General features: G+C 38.6%; 1 protein-coding gene across 19 annotated transcripts in view; it reads right to left on the bottom strand.

The window, feature by feature from the left end:
- Positions 1-23,963, bottom strand: part of CELF2 (CUGBP Elav-like family member 2) — a 552,930-nt gene that overhangs the window by 23,014 nt on the left and 505,953 nt on the right. For 14 of the 19 annotated variants that reach the window (XM_032441981.1, XM_032441939.1, XM_032441915.1 and 11 more), the window contains 2 exons: positions 19,121-19,255; positions 616-747 (listed from right to left, as the gene is read on the bottom strand). In XM_032441981.1, the coding sequence (XP_032297872.1) occupies positions 616-747; positions 19,121-19,255 (267 nt within the window). The remainder of the gene's footprint in view (positions 1-615; positions 748-19,120; positions 19,256-23,963) is intronic. The other 5 variants (XM_015867993.2, XM_015868169.2, XM_032441977.1 and 2 more) reach the window with 1 other exon arrangement.

The following is a 23,963-nucleotide window of genomic DNA, read 5'->3' as shown; positions in this document are numbered from 1 at the left end:
CTGAGGCTGTGAACAAGGATGTTCTAACAGCTGCCACGGTCTACTTAGCTTGGTATGTCAGGGTTTAAGATGCCATAGGGTAGATACTCATGTTCTGGTATTACAGCTGACCGATGTCACTGCTCTCTTATACTTGCCAATTAAATGCCAAAAAGTTGCCTTCATTTTAAAAGCCAAGTATGTTGATCTCACATCAATTTGATAATTCCTACAAACATTTTAATAGAACCACCTCTGTGGCAAGTGTGCCTCTCTTAGCATGACATTTCTGAACAAGGTTTTGTGCACTCATGTGGTATGTTTTCAGACTCCCAAAATGAAGAAGGAGCCCTTCCTATAGCCTAGATAACCAAATTCCCTGGTAACATTTCTTTTACCTTCCATTTGCTTGCAAGAAAAGGAATCTTTTTGCAGGGACCCAAAAGACTTCACTTCGCAGAGCAAATTACGTGAAACTTAAAGACTCCAGGACTGCGTATGTAACATGAATGGGACTAGACCAGCTTGACCACTTGTGCATATAGATTAAAAATAACTGTATAATCACTTTACGATTGGTAGTTTTTGTGGCAAGATTATTGGGAAAGGCTGTCCACCACAGCAATAAATACTCACTGTTTACGGTACCTGCTAGTGCATTAATATTATTCAGTCCAACAGTGGCTCCAGCCAGTCCTTGGAGAGTACCCAAAGAAGTCAAAGAATTCATGGCTGCACCAGCCGTGGAATTAGCAGTTGATGCAGCCACTAAAAGGAAAAAAAAAAAAAAAAAAAAAAAAAAAGTAGTCAAAATAAAGTCCACATCTTGGTTAGGTTAGTTGATCACAAAACAGCTTAATTACAATAACATTAAGTGGAACAACAAGGCTACTTGCAATAAAGAAAGTAAAAATATTAGACCAATAGACCAACCTTGCTCAAAATGTTACTGTTCTGGCTGTTCATGGAAAGTGTCGATGAGCCTTGAACTGCAAAGTCTGGATGATAAAATTTAGCGCTGTGCTATTTGCAAACATAATACAGAAACAGTAAGATTGAGCGCAGTCACCTCTTCAAAAGTTTGTCAGCCAGGCTAGCATCCCAGGGTGATCAGCTAACCAGCTAAGATATCACCACTTTTTAAACACCATCACTGAAAAAACAGAATTCCTTGTAGCAGTTTTGTCATACAACAGATTTTAGTTGCAGACCCTTCAAGTAAAGTTTAAAATCTTCTGTGAGACACTGTTCTCCAGTTATGGCTACAGGGCATTGTATGAACACGATCAGAATGCCTGAAGTTTACAAAAAGAATTAGAGGACACACACTAAAAGTAACTACTTATTTCAGGCTTCTCATCTGGTCTGTATATGCAAGCAGTCATATACATAGATGATACTGTATACTTCTACCAAAGCTCAGTCAGAGGGAAAGCTGAGGCTCAGGTAGATAAAAAGTCTTTGCTGCTGTGATGTTGAGACAGTTCTGAAGGTGGGAGAGAGATAAATCCATCTAACCTGTATGCTCAGGCAGTGAAAGAGACTCAATCTCTTATCACAGGAAATAAGGCACTGTAGAAATTACTATCTTTTAGGATAGGCGGGATGAATTAGAAAGGTGTACTTCACCTGTAGAAGGGCCTTGAATAGTCTGCATGAATTAAAACATTAACTTACAGATATGAGAAGTTATATCAGGTAAATCACACTTTTTAGCTTGATTTTAGGTTGTCTCTGGAGCCTTATGTTAGTACACCGATTGGAAAGACTCTTTTTCTTTAAAAATTGCACTCTGTTCTGAAAAGTGAACTTTCAAAGTCAGTGTTTTGTTGGTGATCTACTGTACACACACCATGTCTACACCATGTTTATTTGTTCCTACCCATTACATAGCTGAGAAATGGTTAAGATGACTTCTATCTTGATCTTTTGGGCTGCTGAACACATCAGAATACCCAGCAAACCCTCAAGAAATTGGAATATCTACAGTTTGCAGCATCCAGGAAGGAAAAAGAAGCTGTGGGTAAACTTCAAAGGCCTAATCTACAAAGAACCAATTTTTACAACCTCAAGACCCACCAAAGACAAGTCTTCCCCCTGTGGGCCTCAAAGTCCAAAGGACTCTCTTGATGAGAGTAAGGAAAGATTTCTTGACTCTGGAGCATTCCATGTCCCTATTTCCACCACATCTGCAGTGTTCTCTTGAATAATTGTATATGTTGCAGATGGAAGCTGCTTGGTTGATCAATCACCTTCTGCAAAGCAATAAGCCAATAATGTCTTTGATTATAACAAAAAACAAAAAACAAAAATCTTAATCCAAGAAACAAGTGAAAAAACCCTCTTTAGTTGGATAACGCAAACACCAGCATAGAAGAGAGAAAAAATCAAAGTGAATGAATGTCAGTGAATTCCCTGTGACCAACACAGCTCTGTGTTTCTGTTCATTATCAGATCATTTAAATGAAGCACTTACATCTGAAGGATCTGACTGGTTATGACTGGGCTGAATTCCACCCATTTCTCTTTCAGAGGATTATATTACTCATTTCTCTTGAGGAAACACATATATTTAAGAAATAAGAGAAATGGGGGCTAGCAAATTGTTTGCCTAAAATTACATTAAAGCCCTTGGGGGCAAATGACTCCTGTGAGTGAGAGCCATATGCTTATGGATTGTCAACACATCTGTTGGAGAAGGGAGAAAAATCTGATTAAATCCTCTTGCGAAGCCCAAATCTCATCGTGGTGGTTCTTATCAGGCTCACTGCTCAAACATGTGCCTTGGGGATGGCCAATATCTGGGGCCAACATTTACTTTTTTATTCTTTTTAAGTTTCTCTATTTCATCAGACAAACACAGAGCAGGTGCCTCAGCAATTCTCCCATTTGAAGTTGAAATGCAGATTATCTAGCTTGCCTAAATAATGACTTGGCACATAATCAATGTAAAATACTAGTTGGAGCACTGAAGAACCTCAGAAATCAGCATTTTGTTGTTGTGGCTATTTCTTCTGCTTAGCAGCTATCTGTCTCACAGATCCACTGATACAACATTTTTTTTTTTTACTCCTTGGCTTATTATTTCTTTGAGGAAAAAGGAACGGTACAAGTTGTGTGGTTTCCATTATCTTACTGAATGTGTGTTGAACAGAAATAAAAGAAGTTCTGTTCATTAGGGCACTTGTAAGTGATAGATCCAGCAAGTTGTTGGATGAAATATCCTAGCAGACTCCCCACCTTCTCCTCTTTTACTGCATCCTGTGCATATGAAATGAAGACAATGATGAGCTAAGACATTATTATGAATGGGACCAAGACTTAGAGCTGAAAATCTGTCACAAAATGCTGCAAAAATCAATAGTTGAAGTAATGGTATTCCTTGTCCTCAAAAAACTTATAGGAAGATGAAACGAAGACTTCAAGACTTTGAAAGTCTTACAAGAGACATGTGGAGGCTTAGGCCAGCTGAAAGTTTTTACCTTATGAACTCCCAGAATATGTTGAAAATCATCTGAAGGCAAGGACTATGCCTTTCCTGTCTTTTGCCCTTTTCTAGTTTCTTTCAACTAAAAGTTTTAATGTCTACTGAACCGAAGGGGAAAAAAAAGAAAAATTACATGCCTCGTGGTAACAGTAGATGTACTATTTTGGGGGAACCTGTATATTTCTCTCATGTCAGCAAAGCTCCTGGGTTCCCACAACTTGCTCAGAGTAATGGCGAAGGAAGTATAATGCACTGTTGGAACAGTATTATTCTATATTTATGGCTTTTCGTTTTCCACATGACAAACACAGATTGGATACCTACAGAATTCATAAATTCATTTTTACCAGGCTCTTCTAGCACCATGTAAATCAAAGGAAAACATTTCACAGCTCTCTCCATCCTCAACACCAGCACATAGCTGCCCTGAATCGAATCACTTCATAGTGGTGCTTAATTAACACCAGGTATCTTTCCAGATACACAGACAGCTTGATGTATATGGAGCTGTAATGCTGCCAGGAATTACCCTCTTTGTCCCACTGGTGCACCACTGTTAAATGCAACAGTGAGGAAAATCAAAACACACAAAAAAGTGCAAATCATAGAATACCCTGAGTTGTAAGGGACCCATAAGGATCATCAAGTCCAATTCCTATGACTTAGGCTTCTGGAGTCCCTCTGTATGGCACTCCTTTTTTTCCACAACATTTGGTATATATATTTTTTCTCCTTATACTAGTAATTTTATAGTTGCCTCCTTAAACCCTATGGCAGGGTGATGTTCCTGGGGCTGAGTTAAGTGAATTAACTGATACTGAAGTCAGGGGGAGAGATTCAGCCTGATGATTATACAGTAGCTGCATATACAATAGGCAGAGAAGAACAGAGCTGCTTTTTATCTGCTGCACCTACCACTCCCTAACAATTTTAAGCCCTGGATAAACATCAGAATATAACAGATAAGATTTTGTCTGCTCAAAGGAACTTTTTCCTCTCCACCATCAGTCACTGGAATAAGCTGACAGCTTTCTCAAAGAGACTGTTGCTCAGTGACAACAGCACTGCCCGGCCCTAGTAGAGAAGTTATGGGGTTGAATCCTTTGGCTGTTTTTGCAAGAGTTCAGGCCAGATGCTCACCTTAACTTCAACTCACCGTAAAAATCTATTAATACGTGAAATATAATATCCCAGCTTTGGAAAAAGGTCAATGAAGACTTGCAAGAATAAAGAACTGTCTGGTGACCTGTAGAAAAGTCTGCTTTATTTCCTGAAGGTATGCTATGTGCTGGTCAGCTGTTGCTTCCTCCATCTAGGACACATCCAGAGACTTTACAGAACATTTTAGAATCTTCAACCATGAAAGGTAAGTTTCAAAATGTATTTTTAACTATTAGAGACTAAAGATGCTTCTTCACTGATCCCCCTATTCCCATATTTCTGGGTCAGCCTCATAACTTTCTGCCTATTTTTTTTCTTCCAGACTACTCAACTTTGGTTTAGTAAACAGTCAAACACTCCCAAATAATATAAATAATAATATTAAGAAATTGAGAAATAGAGAAGAGCTGCAGCACTCCCTCGTGACACTCCCAAAACCCTTCCAGCCTCAGCAATTTGATCTCCTACTAAATGAAGTTTTTAATGACCTTCATTATAAATAAAGAAACTTGGCCATTGATTAACATATTATTTAACAGAGCTCCCTTTGATATAGTGAACATGTTTTGATTTGGAATGAATGTTTTACACGGTACAGTTATTTAATTACCACTGTTGTTTTTGTGGAGATTTTTAAGGATTGATTTATCTGGTATTTTCATCTATTCTCAGCATTTTAATTTCTGCATGTAGCAGATTATAGCAACTTCTAAGCCAGAGATTCTTATACAAAAAAGTTTAAGTAAGCAATGAGACATTTCCCTTTTTATTTAAATGGCATTTCAACACAATTCCTAAAAACTATGCCAACCTAGAAAAACAGGCAGTACTAATACATAAACTTTTGGCCATTCTGTTGGCAAGCTTAAATCTATAGAGTCGGGATGATTTACATCTGGATTCGCATCAGCTGGAAAACTAGATTCACGATAACAGCATCTAGGAAAGTCAATGATGTGGAAATATTTTTTTGGCTTTGCATTGCACACTGTGGATGGGATTAATTTCTCCACCTTTGGCAGTCTCACAGTCAGTTTAAGCTAGTCTAGCCAAAACTGTTCTTTTGGACTGTCTCTCAGATAAAGAGACATCTAACTTCAGTGTACTACCTTTGGATGTGCTGAACTGTGCTCTGGACATACCTTGGTTGGACCTGATGATCTTGGAGGTCTTTTCCAACCCAAGTAATTCTATGATTCTATGATTCCTGTTTCCACCAATTGAGATGGTAAACACAGACCATAAACACAGACAGACAGAGGCAGACATAGGCTTTACAGATGAGTCACATGAAGGGGGTCGGATCCTGCCCTTACTGATCTGTAAATGAAGGGTTTGCTTTTGTCCTGTGCACAAAACTGGTGCCATTCTTTGAAAATGCAGGATGTAATCACCTCCATCAAATCTAGAGCTCATGGAATAGTTTAATGCTGAGCAATCCTAAACCAATGTGCAGAAGGTGTGCATATTTCTGTAAAGCACACCAAGACAGCAGGGACTTGTACAGTGTCACAGTACAGGTCATACAAAGCAGGATGGCCTCACATGTGAGCATGCACAATGAGCTAGACTACTAGATGCTGATGATGCCTCTCTGGTTCTCTGTCAGACTTCTTGTGCTTCCTTGGATAAAGTATTCACTGTGGTTGTTTTGTTTTTGTTGTCGGAAGATAGGGTTGATTCTGCTGCTTCCCACTTGCTGGCTTGTTTTATAGAAGGCTGCATCGTTGAGGTGCAGGTATATTTCTATTATGCCTATTTATTTCCTGTTCTTCAGACCAAGGAACACTCTTGACAGGGCTTCTAGGTATACTAAAGTAAGAAAATCAGAGACCTCTGCAGTAGAGAGTTGGGAAAACCCTTCATCCCCTCATCCATATCTCTGAGCCAACATATGAAATCCTGTTTCCCAACAGAGGAGACCAGAAAAACTGTCCAGGAACTTGAGAAAAGAGGATACGATAGGAACGCATCCTCTCACTGCTGCTCTGAATAAAAGGATCTATTTAAATCACACATGCAATACCATGATTTAGCAAAGAGATTGTTTCAAGTGTGAGTTAGACACCATTCTTTGATTTACTTGGTAAATATGTGAGAGATACAGAAACCCATATTCCACGAATAAAAGGGCTTCTAGGAAACTTCAAATGATGTTTGCTAACTTGGTGTTATTTTCTGAGTGGTGATATCCACTAGGCTGTGCACTCCCTCCATTCCTCTTTGCCTCATCCTATTTCCTTTCCTGCCTTCCAGAATACTGTCTGAAAATGATACACACACTGCCAGTTTGGTACTAAGGTATTGAAGATATCAGAAGAGACATTTCCAAGATTTTAAGTAAGGTTTCTTTCTGGAAACACTGTTCTTATTTCAGGGCAAGACTATGAGAGAGAATGGGCAAATAAAATAATAGAATCATACAATGGCTTGAGTTGGAAGGGATCAGAAAGATCATCTATTTCCAACTCCCTGCTGTGGGCAGGTTGGCCAAAAAGGCTGGCTTCCTCTCATTGCCTTCATGGAGGGTTACTGTAGACCTTCACCCAGTCTACCCAAGAGAAGAGACAATATTTCTGGAGCAGAATTAGCTTTCTGGTGCTGTAGGACTTCAGGGCAGCTCCAAAACTGGCTTAACTACATCAGTAATTCTCAAATAGTGATCCACAACGACAACCTTACTGACAGCTTTCCTTTGTTCAGCTCTCAGTTACACTCCACAACTGCTTGTCACTCTCTAATTCACAGCACAACAGGAAGCTCAACATGTACTTTGCTACCAGTTACCTGCAAATCTGTTTTCTGTTCACTTCCTGCTTAGTCAGTTGTAGAGGACATGCATATGTTAAAAAGCACCACTCAGCTTTGAAACACAACTTAGTTTTTGATACTTAATGGAGAGTTAAAATAATTCAGCATTGGAAGTACTTTGCTCCAGTTAAAATGATACAGCTGTGTGCTAGGGATCAATACTACTGAAAAATGTAAGGCTATGCATCTCTGTGACTCTAACCATGAGAAGCTGCAGAGAACACAATACTTTCTTTTTGGAGAGTCTCCCGTCAAATTTATATTGGCATTTTTCTGAATCTAGAATCCTCTCTCTTGGTGTGAATTAGGCTGCATTTGTGATTTTCTGCTGACATCTAAAGGGCTGACATTCAAAGGGACCCAGAGTGGCAGAGTTGGACAGCATGTAGCTTATTAAAGGCTCTTCACATGAATGTACAAATTCAAACTCCTGCACCTGGGGAGGAACAATGTGTTTCAATGACACAACCATAGGATGGATAGGCTGAGAGAAGCTCTGCTGTAAAGAGCCCAATGGTTCTGATGGGAGGTGAAGCACAACTAAGCACTATGCTCTGTGAGGTAAGAAAGCCAACAGTGTCCTGGACTGAACAGAAAGGAGCAGCGACAGGAGATCCAACTGATCCTTTAGTCAGCACTTGTTGGATCTTATCTAAGTACTATATCTAGTTTTTTGCTCTTCACTGCAAGAAAAATGTTGATCAACTGAATGGAGCTCAGTGGGAGACCACCAAGGTGGTCAAAGACTGGAGGACTCATCCTGCAAGGAGATGCCAGTGGAGGTGCAGTTGTTCATGCTGAAGAGATGGCTTCAGGGGGGCACAGCAGCACCTCTGCACCTATGACATGCAGGACTCATGAGCTGGGCTGTTCAATGCAGTATATGGCAGGAGGAAGAAAGGGAAATTGAAATAAAATAGATTCAGTCTCAATACAAGGAAAAACCTTTTCTATGTGAAGCTTGTCATGCGTTGGAACAGATTACCCAGACTGATCAGTCTGTGTTGTTGGAGGTTTTTCAAGTAAATCTCTGAGTAACTTGATCTGATCTCACACTTGACCATGTTTTGAGTTTGGGTTGGACAAGAGACCTCATCAAGGACCTCCTAACTTCCAATATCCTATGATCCTAAAAAAAAGAAATAAAATAAAAGAAAGATGAGAAATGAATATGGATTGGGAGAAAATGGAACAGAAGATCTGGCTTCTGTTTATAGGCCTGTTTAAAGGCACAGAGGGTGAGGCTGAACATGCCACTTAACTCTGTGTTTAACACTTAACATAACACTGTGTTTATGATCCTGGTCTCTCTAAAGTATTTCTTATGTAAACTTTCCAGGGCTAGATCTACATTTAACAAGAGGAGGCCATGACCTTGCATGATTCCTATGGATTTTAGATTCATTTTAGTGCCCTTTTGATTTAGCAATGTGCAACGGAAAATAAAATTGCAGTAACAAGATGCAAAGAATGGATTTAAAAAAAAAACACAAAAAAACCAACCAAACAAAGAAAAAAACTATGAAAAGAGAATATAAGCAATAAGAAAAGAAAATCAAAATTATTCTAACATCTCCCCAGTCAGTAACAACGAAGAGTTGAGGACATATGGAAAAGAAATATTAACTGTAAGAAAAACATCTCTAATTTTAGCAAGTTGAATTTAAAATCTTCTGTTTACTATTCAAAATCACTTGGGTAAACAGAATATTCTTTGTCCCTTTGTTAGTACAAGAGGAATAATAAAGCCAACAGACAACACAGGATTTAAGGATAATCAGATTACAGCTCTGTTTTCCCTTTCTAAGCTTTAGTTGCAAAAAAGAATGATGTTTGCAATGATGTCATGCAAACTTTATCTAAACAAGATGAACGCCTGCTGACTTGAGTGAAAGCCCAAGGATACTGGCCACAGTTTAGCTGTGTTCAACAAAGTCTGTGCAAAGCTTCCAACTTTGTTTTGATCTACAGCATCTTGTTTTGATTGTGGTACTCTTTTAAACAGATAAAAAGGGCACTTGGCTGTAGGATTTCCTTGTGTAGCAATGAATCAACACCACCAGCCTGGTGTTATGCAGGATGCTGGCCAAAGTTGATACTAGGTGTATAAGGTCAATGCATTCTTCACATAGTTCTAACAATAACTGGGTGGTTTAAGGAGATGGAAGCCATGAAGTTCACTCCTAAATGTGACTTAAATGCCTCCAGTGGAAAAGCTAAGCAACTGAAGTATTGGGATGAGGGAGCTTATGAAATGAGCATTATAAACATGGGTGTGGGGGAGAATTGGGAAGCCAGTCACACTGCCCATGTGACACTGCTCTCAGGAATTTGCAGTTGTGCTTCTGTCTGAAATGAGCACACTCTAAGGGCTCCGACTGCACAAGGAACATTTTAAAGAGGAAGAATAATTAAGCGATGACAGAGGCATCATCATTATTAGATAATCACAACCCAGGGGCATTAACAAACGTTGAGTGTCTCTAATCCCATGGGGTCTAATTATTCTGTGATAATAACCACACCTCCAAGTTTTAATTTATTCTTGTGGATGATGGGGGGGGGAGTAAGAGAAAAGGGGGCATTTTAATATTTTTGCTGAAAGAAGATGCAGTTGGCCTTTCAAAAGGGCTCATCAGTATTCTAATCTAACTAGTGTGTTGTGATTGGCATTAAATTGTCTGCCCTTTATGGTGATCTCCAACCAATGTGAGTATCCACCCTCATACAAACTGGTGGCCTGCCAGTCACTAACACAGTGCCATCATGCACTCATCCTGCTTCTCAGGGCAATTTTTGGCAGAGGAAATGTGGATTTTCCTGTCTGGGAGATTAATTCTCCATGAAGTTCTCTGACAAATATACTGCCCGTGGTGTGGAGGGATGAGTAGAAACTTGATCATTTTCTGCTATCAGGAAGTGCTGTCTGACGTGCCAAAAAGGAAAATTCTAGTAAGTTTAAGTGCTCTGCTTGTGCTTGGAAAGAATAAAATAAAAGTGACAGATGTACTCCAGGGACAGAGAACCAGAAAAACAAGAGAGGAAGAGCTGGCAGAAATGAGAATGACAATACACAATATAGAGAGACATATACCGATATCACAGCCTTTCCTGAATAAGTCAGTGTCCCTCTATTTCTTCATTACTCACAGGTGAACAATACCTACGAAAGATTATCTATGACTTCTCAGGATACAGGAAAAGAGAAACGCTACAGAGTAATGGAGGAAGGCAGAACAGCAGCCTCTCAACACCCAGTCACATCTGTGTGTCTCAAGCATGCATGTGTGAGTGAGACTAAGCAGGAATGAGGAAGAGGAAGGAGTTCTTCCCCATGGTGATCCTTTTGGCTGAAGGTGACTTCAGCCATTACATTTCACAGTGTCCTGTGCGTGCATGTTCACATACAAGAAAAAAGAAACAAAACTGACCCAAACAGAGAACTGAACTAATTCATTCAAATTCTTTGCAAAGACATAAGAAGCAAAGTAGAGACTTCAGTCAGACTCCTAAATCCATACTCTTCAGGTGTACTTGCAGGGTTGCTGAGCACACTTATATGAATCTATGCTATGTTGTGTTTAAGGGTACATTTTCCTTTGAAATTATAAAGATGGAAGAAGAGAGTAAGAAGCAAATTAGTTTTTTGGGCCAGTTCCACACTGATGCTTCTGTTTTGTTGAAATGCATTATTTGGTGAAGACATGTTTTTACTTCACAAACTGCAAAGGCCATTAGTAAGGCAGTCAAGGACTTAATTTACTTGGTTTCAAACCCATGCAGTTGTTGAAGATGCTCATGTTTGGCCAATGCATAAAATAAACCAGGAACTCCATATAAACAGTTAACTAGAGCTTTTCAGATAAAGTAAGATTCACGAACTCCAATTCCCACTGTATTCCACAGTCTATCCTGCTTCAGGAAAACAGGCCATAATTAGCTTGGACATATGCACAATTTGCTAGGATTGCAGGAGCAGTGCTGGCAGTAGTAAATGTTAGATATTTGAAAGCTCCTCTGATTGCATGAGTTTTGCTAAGACTTGGATCGTTTCCTGAATACTACGAACTCCAACATTTTCTTGGCTTGGACTTCTTGTAGGATATACAGCATATAAACTCACATATCTACCTGTGACACCAAGCTGGTAGTATCATATTTCTTTAGTAGAAAATAGCCCTGAATGAGCCTGAAATAATACTTCTAACGAAAGGAGAAAAACAGGCATTTTACAAAGTGGGATTCTTGTGGCCTGCAATAAAGATTAAGAGTTGGGAAGAGAAACACTTTCAAAATGTGTATTACAAAGTGTTATTTGTATACTGCAAGCAAAGTAAATCCAAAAAGGTGCTTAGGCAATGAATTTAATACTTTAGGAAGATGATAATGTACTAATGTTTAAAAAACAAACATGTCTCCTGTTGAATTAGATCCTACTAATCCATGGTTTAGTACTGTACATGGTTTCCTAAAAACAACTCCGAAGAATTAACCAGCAGAATTACTTGCTGAAAAATATGCATGTGTTTCTGTCCTTCAGCTTTGGAGATCACACAGTTCTAAGGAAACAGATATTTTTCAATGCCCAGAATTTTTACAATATTTGATGTTTATTTTAAAAAAGAATCAAGGTGCTTTTTGAAATGGTCTCCTCCTGAAGTTGTCCAGCAGCCTCACACTTCTTCACTGACAGGTTCTGCCCCACTCTAATCCCAGCTGTTCAATAACTGAACTTCCCTAATATCCCTTGGGCTGAATTAATACACTCCTGCTTAGAAACTTCTTTGCCAGGGGAATATACAATGACCTGATACATTTTACAGGACAAATCTGCAAACAGGTCATTCACCAGCCTGCTGCCACCTGCATCCTTCAGGTTCATTGTTCCAAATGAGGAGCCATCACTGTTCCAGGGATGCTCCATGTGAATGAATTGCCCTTCTCCTCTCCTTTTACTGCACCGAGACTCAAGGATATTTTGGACACAGTTCAAACTCTTTTAGGCATTTTAGATGTTTTGAAACATCATTAAAAATACAAATAAAGGTCAAAAATTCGTGTCCAGTTCCCTAGTTTTGGCTCTAATACGTAAGCTTGGATCCTTACTTAAGGGTGACTTAATTAGCAGATGGACTTAGCACCAGTGTATCTCTGCAAGGAGCATCATCATCTCTGGGCACTAAGAGCTGTCACAATCATCTGTTTAGAACTCATGCACAGACTCAGACACTTAACACAATGCATGTAGGACTGAATCATAAACAATAGTTTGGCGATATACTCCATCACAGACAGCAATCTTACTGAACTATGCAGTTAAGTAAGTGATGGGCACTGGGTGGTTGTGATGCCAAGGCAACATTTTCTTCCGTCTTCCTTGCAAATATATAATTTGTAAAAAAACAATAAATGGTGCTGAGATCAGGGTTAAGACATTGAACTGCTCTGTTTCAGAGCACTAAGATAATAGTGCTAATAATAAAACTACGCTTACATCTTACAATGAAAAGTATATATTTGGGATGTATAAGGAGCCATTCACCTGAGGCATCCATTTGATAGGTACGCTGTACAAGTAAACCTTTATTTAAGATACCTGTTACATTTAACAATTGATTTTTTAACCTAGAAACAATTAACATTTTGAGAGCTAACTTTCCCGTGTACTTCAAATCAAACAAAGCTTAGTTTAAATGTTTTTATAACAATGGAACCTGCATTAATTCCACATGAAATGGTACAAAAATAATCAATTTGTACCACAGTATAAAGGGCTCCATTCTGCATTTTAAACCGATCTCTTCCAACATGAAACATATACTCCAATTCATTCTTCAGCAAACTGTCAGACCTTCCTACACACCTACTGGCAGGGTTATTTTTGGATCATCCTGGAAGCAAATCACAGCTATCTCAGTGGGTGTACTGGCCTCTAACAGAATGTCACGGCGGCAGCCTTGCACTGCTGATTGGAGAAAAAGGTATTGTACTGAAGTGAACAAAAAGAGAATCTTCTAAGAATGATTATTTGAACACTCTCCACTGCTTCTCAGCTGAAGCACCTTGTATATTTCATAAAATCGCTAACATTTCAACAATTGTGTTCACAACATGAATACCTTCAACTAACAAAGACAATCTTTGTGCCATATTAGGGGGTAGAAAAAATAATGAACCACAGACGTTAACTGTGAGTTATAATTCTCTGCTTTTAGCAGGAGGAAAAGTTGAAGTAATTCTTCCAGGACAGACACTAATGGTAATATTTTTTTTCTTTTCTTTCTTTTTTTTTCTTTCTTTTTTTTTTTTTTTTCCTTTCCAGATTATCCCATACTTCACAGAGTTCTTTTCTTAGTGGGGAGGCAATAATACTTCCGTGTCAGCATCTGTCTCAAAATGAGTATTTTTACACTTTTAATGTGAGGAAGGCTTTTTTCAACATAAGAATTAACAGGTGAATTCTGACAGAACGTGGCAAAAGCTGGGCTTGATTTTAAGAGGTTGTTAAACGAAAAAGTCCGTCTTTTTACACTGACAGCATTTTTTGCACAGATTTCCTTTTAGGTTTACACAGCAGATAAACCTGAAGAGTTCTGTTACTTAAGCATGAATAGCTAGTTCAGTGGTGTGAATAAATAATAGTTTAGAGAATCAAATAATCATGAAAATGTCACAGAAAATCAAGTCTCCTAAGTTTGCAACTGAATTATCTTATGGTTTAGCAGTTCAGAAGTTATACTAAATATCACAGAATCATAGAATCACAAGGTTGTAAAGGACCTACAAGATCATCTAGTCCAACCATCCTCCTATCACCGTTACCACGCACTAAGCAACTATGTTTATGTAGGCAAATTTGGATGTATAATCAGATGTTCTGTCTGTTCACTTGCACATAGAAGAGTTTCCCTACTGACTATTGGAAAACAGTTACATATGAATTTTAAGAAAAAAAGACTTTCAGTCTTTTCAGGCCCATGGATGCATTGGAATCTCCATCTCTGGAGATGCTCAATCATTGCTTGGAATGCATTCATCAACCTGCTCTAAGTGGACCTGGTTTGAACAGGAGCCTGGAGCAGAGACTCTGGGTAGAGATCCTTCCAAACTCTGTGATTTTGTGTATTTCATGCTATGACATTCAACAGTAAAAATCTGTGCAATGGTGGAAAGCTACAAGATGATAATATAAGTTGACATCTGAAACCCAAGTTTTATATTCTTCCTTTTCAGAGTGCAGATATTGTTCTGCTGTTGCTTAATACTAGATAGAGGGAAATTTTTTACAGTATGAAAGTTGTACTACCCACAAAAGCCAGAAAAAAAAAAACGCAAACATTATCCTTGTAAAATTAGGGTAATGGGTCAAGTAAAGCAAAGTAAATGTCACAGTGTTAGAGGGAGATGCACTGATCCTGAGTTCATATGTCCACCCCTGCAGGAGCAGATTTTCTGTGGGCTTTGTGCTAGTCAGAGTTTCTGCAGGATACAACAAAATATTCTCTGGAGAAAAGGACAAAGTCTCTTAACACTCAGCTGCGATTTGTCATGCCCAAATTAAGTGCCAGTATCTACAACTGACATAGTTCCTTCAAACTCCTTATTGATATAATGAGGAATACAAACTTCTGGGAAGAAGCCAGGGCTAAGTTGAGACAAACTGGCTCAGACAAAATGCATGGCTCTATAGAGTTGGGTAAAAGTTACCCCAAGGCCATACCATTACGTTAAGAAGTACTACAGGCGCTTGCCTTTAAAACAAGAAAATATTCTAAGTGAGTGAAATGAAAAGAAATTGAAGAATTAATTAACCAAATAGAGGTGATTAAAGTAAATAAAGGAAACAATTATCATATCAAAATAAAAGACAAGGAAGATGATTAAATGAGTCTTCAAAAGACCCGTGAGAAACTCATGAAAGACATAATATGCATTTACCTGGTTTTTATTCTTTCATGATTTCATTTTCATTTTTATTCAATACCATCTGATAATTGCAAGAAAGAGTTACTTTAACCATGGGCAATTTAAACCATTTTAATTTTTTTTTTCCAGGGCCAAGAGACAAAAGAACCTATTTATTGCCTGAGGGAATTTTTACTAAAATGAAAGCTTAATCTTTTATGTTTTTTTAAGCAAAGGCTTTTAAAAAATCATTTCTAACAATGCTGTAGGGAGAGACTTCCATGGGTATGCAAAATTGAAATTATAAATTTACAATTATAAAAAAATTAATAGTTTTGGGGATTGCATTGTCTCTGTTCCTTCTGAATGAATAGTGTTTCAAGCTTAAGAGAAAGTATTTAGTACATGAAGGCGAATGAGTGTCCTTAGACTCTGTGGCGGTCAAAGCTTTTTAGTAAGTATACAGCGCATATGAGAGAAAGATCACTGGAATTTAATTTGTTTGGAAATATGTGAACCTTGAAGAAAGAGTTTCATACAAATTGAACAATCGCTATTGAATCACAGTGAATATTTTTTTTGCAAGCACGTTGCATTTAGAAGTCAGCAGCAAAATTTGACGTGCTCAAACATCAGATACCATGCTGGTTTCTCACCTCCTGGCCTGTTTTTCTGAGTTGCGAATGCATCAAAGATGGTCTGACTTCGATCATTAACAGTTTGATGTGTTGAAGGTTGCTAATCTTATCTATGTAAACTTAAGCTGCAAGCTGAATTTGAATGGAAGTAACAGTGATCTGGGATTCTTATGACAGACACAGACAAAGGTCAAAATGAGAGCTCAAGGGATCCTGTGTGGGGCCATGCTTTGGACTCAATGATCCTTATGAGTCCCTTCTAACACAGGCTATTCTATGATTCTGTGATTCTAAGTTTTGGTCGAAGACACATTCAAGAGATCTTCAGGAGGGATGCAGTTACATAAGGGTAAAAATGTGGATGTGATTTATGATGTGGCTGGTACAGTTTGAGGCATATTAGAGTACATGCTCAAGTCCATTCCTGTTCAGAGTAGCATTTTGGCTCTAACAGCATCAAGGAAATGATTTAATTTAAGCACGTACCTTTACACTCTCCTAAATTTGGGTAGTTTTCTGAACTGAGAAATACTAATTTAATGCATTATCTGGAGAGACACAAACATTTCTTACCGAGCTTTGTGAAGGCTTTGAAATCAGACAAAATAATTTACACTTTTGAAACACAACAAGCTGAAGTGTTCTATTAAAAGAAAACTAGAACAAAAAAATATCCTCAAGGCCTCCAAACATTCACACTCTGAAAGGCACATTTAAATGTTTTCTGCCAACATATTTCAAGATCTAAGGGAAATACTTTGAGTTACAAGCTTTATTGAACTAAATTCATTTCATACAGAGCAGAGAAGAACCATAGAAGATACTGTTTAGGTTTAAAAAATGCTTAATAGGGTAGAGAATGTAGAACCAGGTAGGAAAGCTCAAACTGAAAGACATTTTATCAGGGGTTGTTTTTAGGCATGTTGTGCAATAGAAACAGGTTAAGGAGGCTACTAGATCTGGATTATGGTATGCCAACCTGTCTATAAGACTGTCCACAAGAAGCAACCGTCATTCAGAATACACCATTTCAGAGGTTAAATGTCCTAGATTTTTTGAAAATATCACACCTTTAAAGTGTGAGTCAGAAACATTAATGTCTTTGGAAAAACCTTGCTACTTGCTCTAGGATGGTACTCCAAGAGCTCCTATCTTAAAAAAGTACCTTCCCAAACAAAGCATCTTCCTAAGCAGATGCTTCTGTAAGCTTGGACATTGGCTAAAATCATTCATCCATCCATCCAGGCATTCAGGAGCCTGGGTTAGGAGGGACCATGAACTCAGCTAGACTGGATGAGGAGATTGTGTTAGAGAGGAAGAGAGGAAAATAAGGACCTGAAGTGTGAATATAAGTCTTGTGTTAACATGGTAAGGGGAAATGCCACAACAGTAGCATGCTGCTGCCTGAGATTCTCATGCCCCAGAACTCATAAGAAAGTTCACTTCTAGACCTTCTGCGCTGCTCTGCAGTATGCTTAGTTGTTCTGAGAGTTCTAGTGCGCATAGCTCAAGAGATGCTGAGCATGCTTTGGGAGGACATGCTGCCCAGACACTTAGCAAATAAACTGCAGGTATATCACACAGCATGCAGGAAATGCAACATTTCTCTAAACAGGAAACCAGGTTGGACAGGGCCCTGGGCAACCTGATCTAGTAAATGTGTATGTTAGGTGGCCCTGCTAGGCAGGGGGGTTGGAACTACATGATCCTTGAGGTCCCTTCCAACCCGGGTGATTCTGTGATTCTGTGATTCTGTGAGGAGACATGAAGACAGTAGAGCAGAAGCACAGACACTCAGGCTACCCTTCTGCAATATATTAAGATCCAGCTTCAGGATGGAGACAAGAGTAAGCTCAGACTTTAAAGAAAAAAAATAAAAAAAATAAAAGATCAGCAAAACCAAATCATTTTGCCCCAGTCTGCATCTCATGGCTGTTGTGACAGATTATTTCTAGGTCAGTATGAGGCTCACATAAGAAACAGCAAAAGGCTAAGCAAACTTACTATTCAGCCAAGCTGCCTTCCATTTAACCTCTCCCCCAAATGAACAATAAAACTGTAATATAATGGTAAGTGTTGGCCAGCTTTAACACCCGGCACCACGTTCGGTCCCATTTCTATTGTGCAGTGAAGGCTGTTTTCCTTACTGATGTGCTCAAACCGTCTGCCATGAATTACTTTTTCATGGGGAATAAATACACACTTAAACAAGATTAAACACAAATGTTCTTTAGTGGTGTCTAAAATAATATGAATGTTCTTTAGAACAGCAATAAACACACTTCATGATGCAAATAATTACACCCTACAGCCTTTATCTTTACATAAGCGGCCAGATTTTCACTCAGCTACTTCACTGTAAACCCAGTATAACTACACTGAATCAACATCTCTCTCCATGGACTCCAGAGATGCTGAAGTGTTACTAAACTCTTGATCTGCCCTGCCTCAGTCACAAAGGCTTTGCAGGCATGGGAAGTTCATGGATGAAAGTTTTCATGATGATAATGGAGGCACCACTATCTCTTAGCCTATTCCTTATTTCCTCACAGTTTGGGGTAATTAAGTCAGATTGTGGCTGTGCACTCCTTATGCACCTGATATCAATTCTGATTTTCAGTTAGGACCACAAGACAGCTCCATAGAGGCTACAGCAAGGAAAAGAGAAGAAAAAAAGGAGAGAAGGACTACATAAAAATTTATGATGGGTGAAGAAAAAAAGTGCACGATGGGCTCAGAGTCAAAGATCTGTCTCCTGGGGATTAAGCAGTACCACCTTGTTTGAACTTTCTGAAGGATGGAAAGGATTAGATCATGTTCTGAACACTTTCTGAAAAGTTAAAATTAGCTGAAATTCATCACTCATTTGTAAACTTCATGAAGAGTTTTGCAAGACAAGTCTGTTAGGCTTTGATGACCCCTGAAATGTATCTGGAACAGAGAACAAGTCCATATTTGACAGCTTGAAAAAGAAGTTATTTTCTTAAAAATAACAGCAACAGAAATATGTTCAGTTATTAAAAGGGTTTCCAGAACTTACACAAGCACAGACCTTAGCCACAGCACGGTATCGGTTTTAAATATTTACTTCCTATTTGCTCTCATTTTTGCATTTTGAAAGCAAGCATTCTGCTCTTACCGGGACTTGTGAGGGCTCCCAGAGCACCAGTCGTTGTGGAGAGAGGATTTGCATTGGTGGTAGTAGCTGAGGTTTGGGCGGCGGCTGCTGCAGCTGCTAAAGTTGCCAAATTCTGTAATTGTAAAGCGTTCATGCCTGCATGGAGAAGCAATAGAGTTAATTGAAAGGTGTCATAAAAAACAACAACAACAACAAAACCCCAAAACCCAAGAAACTATTTTCAATGGGTTTACCTTACCATGAGATTCAGTTCCTTTTACTCCCAAAACAATTATATTCTGGGAGCCACTTAAAGCCCCCAGATAGCATCTCTCACCTTTCTGCCTTCAGAGTGAGAAAATATGGCAATGGCACCAGCCTACAGTTAGGAAAATTAAGTCTAGTTGGTGTCACTTTGATAAGGGAAATGTGGAATTAGAAGCCATTTAAGCTCTGTGTGAATCCCAGGAGCAATACTATTCCCTGACACAACAGGGGGTGTAATGAAGATAACTTAACATTTAAAACACATTCAATATAGGGTCATATAATTAGGATGAATATAATTTGTTTCCCGTGTCCCATTTGAATGTATCTACTAGGACTGCACTGAGCAGTAGCCAATAGCTGCACTGATTTTCCTTTGGATAGTTCATTTCTAAAACCAGGTATTTATTAAGAGCATCAAATTAGTATCAGACTGATCAAAGAACCATCACTGAAGTGGAGGCTTTCAGACCATAACCTCTGCATTGTGATAGCAAGAGTACTCAGCCAGCTGTTACTTCATTATTTCAGAAGATATGGGGGAGGTACACCTGCATTTCAATGAACATTTTCAAGAAATGCATTCATTTAAACAGCAAAGGATTTAACTTAGACGGCGAGTTACAAAGGACAAACAATAAATACAAATTATGTGAAACGGAAAAAAAGAAGAACAAGGAACAGCAAATGATGTTCATTTGACTTAGAGCAATTGGGAGTCTCTTCTAAGGTACCTACCTTTTAGATTGGACTAGGCCAAGTACTTAGGCTCTTATTCTACAGAGAACTGTTCTGGTGTGAGACTATAATGCAGATACAAGTCAGGTGCTAATATAAACCAGACTGGATCCTTCTCAGAATCCAATGGATAAGACACAGCTGTCCGAAGAGGTGATCACAAGGCTGAATGTTAACATATTGTTGTGGAAGAGATGTTTTGGATGGCAATGTGGGTTTACTAAGTTTGTTTGGACATGAGAGATCTCCACATGCTTAAGGCCTCGGTAGAATTGAAAAAGTAGACATAGACCATAAAATAGACCATAAGCCATAAAATACTACAACAGTTTCATAATATGAGTTATATGAAGCTTATATGAAGAGTAATACTTTCTTTTAGATCAAGTGGCAGAGCTCAGAAGACTACCTGACTTTTGGGGAACATTCAGAGAATAGTTCAAGTGCCTGAAACCTCATTCTGTTCTTTTTTTTTTTTTTTTTTTTGGATGTTAGGTTGTCTATTACTTCTTTGTGCACACTTTGTTTTTCATACCAGGTGAACCTCATATCAGCTTGGAGAAGAAGAAAAAAAGAAGGTCAAACATAAGGCTTTGTACGTATGTTTGAGAAGGAAAAAATGAAACAGAGGGATATTTTTTGGTGAATTTCTTCAAGAATAGACCAACAATACTTTCAAGAACACATGTCAGAGACTTGCTGTGTGCAACAAACAAGCTCCCCAAAGAGCTGAATGCACAGGTATTGTTGCTGTCATAGCACAGGGAGTTCTGAGGTGAACCTTGATTTAAGCATCTATTTGTGAATAAAAGCCTGGATTTAGACACAGCTTGTTTCTAAAAGTAAGCGAGATCCAAGGTGAGCATGCAGGATTGCTGTGGTTCTAAGTTCTGTGCCTCAGTTACATGTCCAGAATCAGCTTACACGTCTGAGCTTTTAAAAATGTAGCACAAGAACAGTGTTAGGAATATATTTCAACCATGACTCACCTCTCTAAAATCTGCACAACGCACTCTGAGGAAGTACGTGGCATAAATGCTCTTTCAGGCTTCATTCAGAGGCTAAAGACCACATCAAAAAATAATGTTTTTCTGAAACCCCACCAACCCAAATTATTTTACAAGGCACAGTAAAGCTAACCCAGTCACAAGTCACTGTTAATCTAGAGAATTAAATGTAAGAACTAAATAGTGTGATCACAGGGCATTGCTGCTTGCAAAAAAACCCTCAAAACCCAACACGTTTTCAGAATGAGACATGGATCCATTTTTATCCTGGATTGATATTTGGTCCTTAATTACCTTTTACTTTCCTCTTTTCTAAGCCGTATACGTAATACACCTTAGAATGTCTAGCAAACATTGCTGATCATCTCAGAGCCCCTCTTTCATGCGTCTCTGTAATGAGCATTTGATAAAGCAATGGGTTGGCTCTTCACCATGGCAGCATGGTTTTCCATCAACCTCTGTTAAGTAATTCATCAGTAGGACCAGTCATAATCAGCTTATATTTCTTCTGTGGTGAGGTTTCCACTTCAAACATTTAAACAGCACATACAGCACAATTAAATAACGGTGAGCAAATCACACAGAACAGCACAGGAGCTTCCTCAAACCAAATCCCACATTTGGGATTTGCTTGTGTCAACCAGTTTATCATTTAATGCACAACCTTCTTAGGACCCATTTTGCTCCAAGTCTGAAAAAAACCCCAACTCTTGTCATCACAGTTTTATGTTCCCTAGGCAGTTTATCATCTCTGCTCTCCTTTCATTGGCTTTGCCCATCAACTTGTCAAGTGCGTCAATATCCCACTTCCTAGGACAGAATTGGAGAAGGGAAACCAAATACTCTCAAGCTCCAAACCCAAAACATACTTTCAAATGGGGATTTTGATTCAATTGAGCTCCAGCCAAGGTATAGTTCTGCAGGACTAATCTGCACGGTCATTCTCTCCTCTTTCACACTCTGTCTTCACACATTTCACATCCTACAACTTTTTTCAAACAGTCCCAAATCCTGCAACGGAGCTGGACCAAAAATGAGTAGATCGTTCTCATTTCAAAGTGCTGCTCACTCAGCAAATGCACCTCTCTCTGAAGAGATGCAAATTGCTTAACGCTGAAGAGCAGCTGGATAGGCAGAGTCACACATGAAAAATGGAAGTCCCCCTGTAGGGAAAAAAACATTTCTGGGCAAGGAATAACTCTTGATCTTCATGATAGAGATGATGTTGGGAATTAAAGTGAAATGATTAAAAAAACCAACTGGAATCACAATACAGTTTGATTCCATTTTTAATAACATGTATTTACCAGTGTGCTATTAGCTTGGCAAATATTCAAGATTGCAAGGAAACTCAACTTTCATTTTGCTATTTGGCAGATGAAAAAAACAATTAAATAATGTGCAAAACAGATGCACAGTATGCCTTGCTTGAAACTTAAGATTTTTTAAAAAATTATTTATAAGGATAGGGGCATGAAAATTTAATTTAATGTTCACCTTAGGTAATTTTGTGTCTTATTGTTCACAGCAATTACCATAAATCTACATATCAATAAGCAAGAACAGATGTCAGTTGTTACAAGTGCTTGCCAATCAGGCCTGTTAAAAAGTGACAGATGGATGGTGATAGAACATTCTCATAAGGCCTATTAGCACATTCGCAGGAAATTTTTGTAGTGCTGCACAGTCACAGATGCAGCTCTGTGAAAACACGGGGAAATCTGAGAGCACAAGATTTACATTCTACAACTCCTTGCGCTGCCTCTGTCGCAAACTCCCATACAATGAGGCAATTTGCCTCGTTTCAGTTGCCACAGCTTTTCTCCTGTGATATCTGTAAATTTGAAATTATTGGGTTATTTGTAGAGGAGGCAGCAGAATCACAAACTGTTTCTGAAGTCTTCCAAGATCTCTACAGGTCTTGGTTCCCAAATATCATAGTAAAATCATATTAGGAAATAGTTTAATTTGCGTGCTTAACAAATGGTGATAAAGGAAGGCACTGACCGCATTTTAGTGACAAGATATGCACAGAGAATTCCAAAATGGGTGGTGACTATCAGAGTTGAATCTGAATCACTCATAAGCAGTTTCCAATAGCATGACCTCTGCCACTGCCTATTTTTCCTTTGGAAATTGTATATCCCAATTAATAGGATTTATTCCTTCTGAGTTATATCCTGATTGCAGCTTAAAAATTGTGGATAAGGTAAAATAATACATCATTTCTAGGCCATAAAGCATCCATTTGCTGGCACTGATGCCAGCCATTCTGGATACTCATGTTAAAAACTGGGGGAAAGTCTTTTCAGACTGAGTCTGAAAGACCAATGTTACTCCCACAATATTTAAAGAATTAAAGGGGACGGGAGACTGTTTCTCCATTAAATCATATATATGGTGTGCTTACCTTCAGAAAGCTGCTTATCTGAGAAGTGCTTAAGGTATCCTGACTACTCACTGTTTGACTTAGGAAATCCCCTAAAACAACTTATAAGTCCACCTTGGATTCCACCTTGGTAATCATGTTATTTAAGAATACATGCTTAAATCCAACTGAAAGTTAGAACCAGCAGTTGACTTGTATAGGATTTCAGTCCATTTCCAAGTTACACAATCTCTTAACACATTCCAGGCAAGAAATGTGCTTTTTTTCAATTGAAACTTTCCCCGTCTTAGCTGGAGAGATCCATCTGATCTAACTTTATGAGAATTAAAGTTATTCACCCAGGCTTTTGTTACAGTCAGGGGAGAGAGCCTGGATGATTGGTCCTAAAATTAATTAAATTAAAGTAGGTAAGACTAACCAAAGCCCTTGGTAGGATGACTTGCTGCCTAGGAATGAATCCTCT

The sequence above is a fragment of the Coturnix japonica genome, chromosome 1 (genome assembly GCF_001577835.2).
Source record: "Coturnix japonica isolate 7356 chromosome 1, Coturnix japonica 2.1, whole genome shotgun sequence".
Taxonomy (NCBI): Eukaryota; Metazoa; Chordata; class Aves; order Galliformes; family Phasianidae; genus Coturnix; species Coturnix japonica.
The sequence above is the reverse complement of the archived record's forward strand: the minus strand, read 5'-3'. Positions and strand labels throughout refer to the sequence as shown.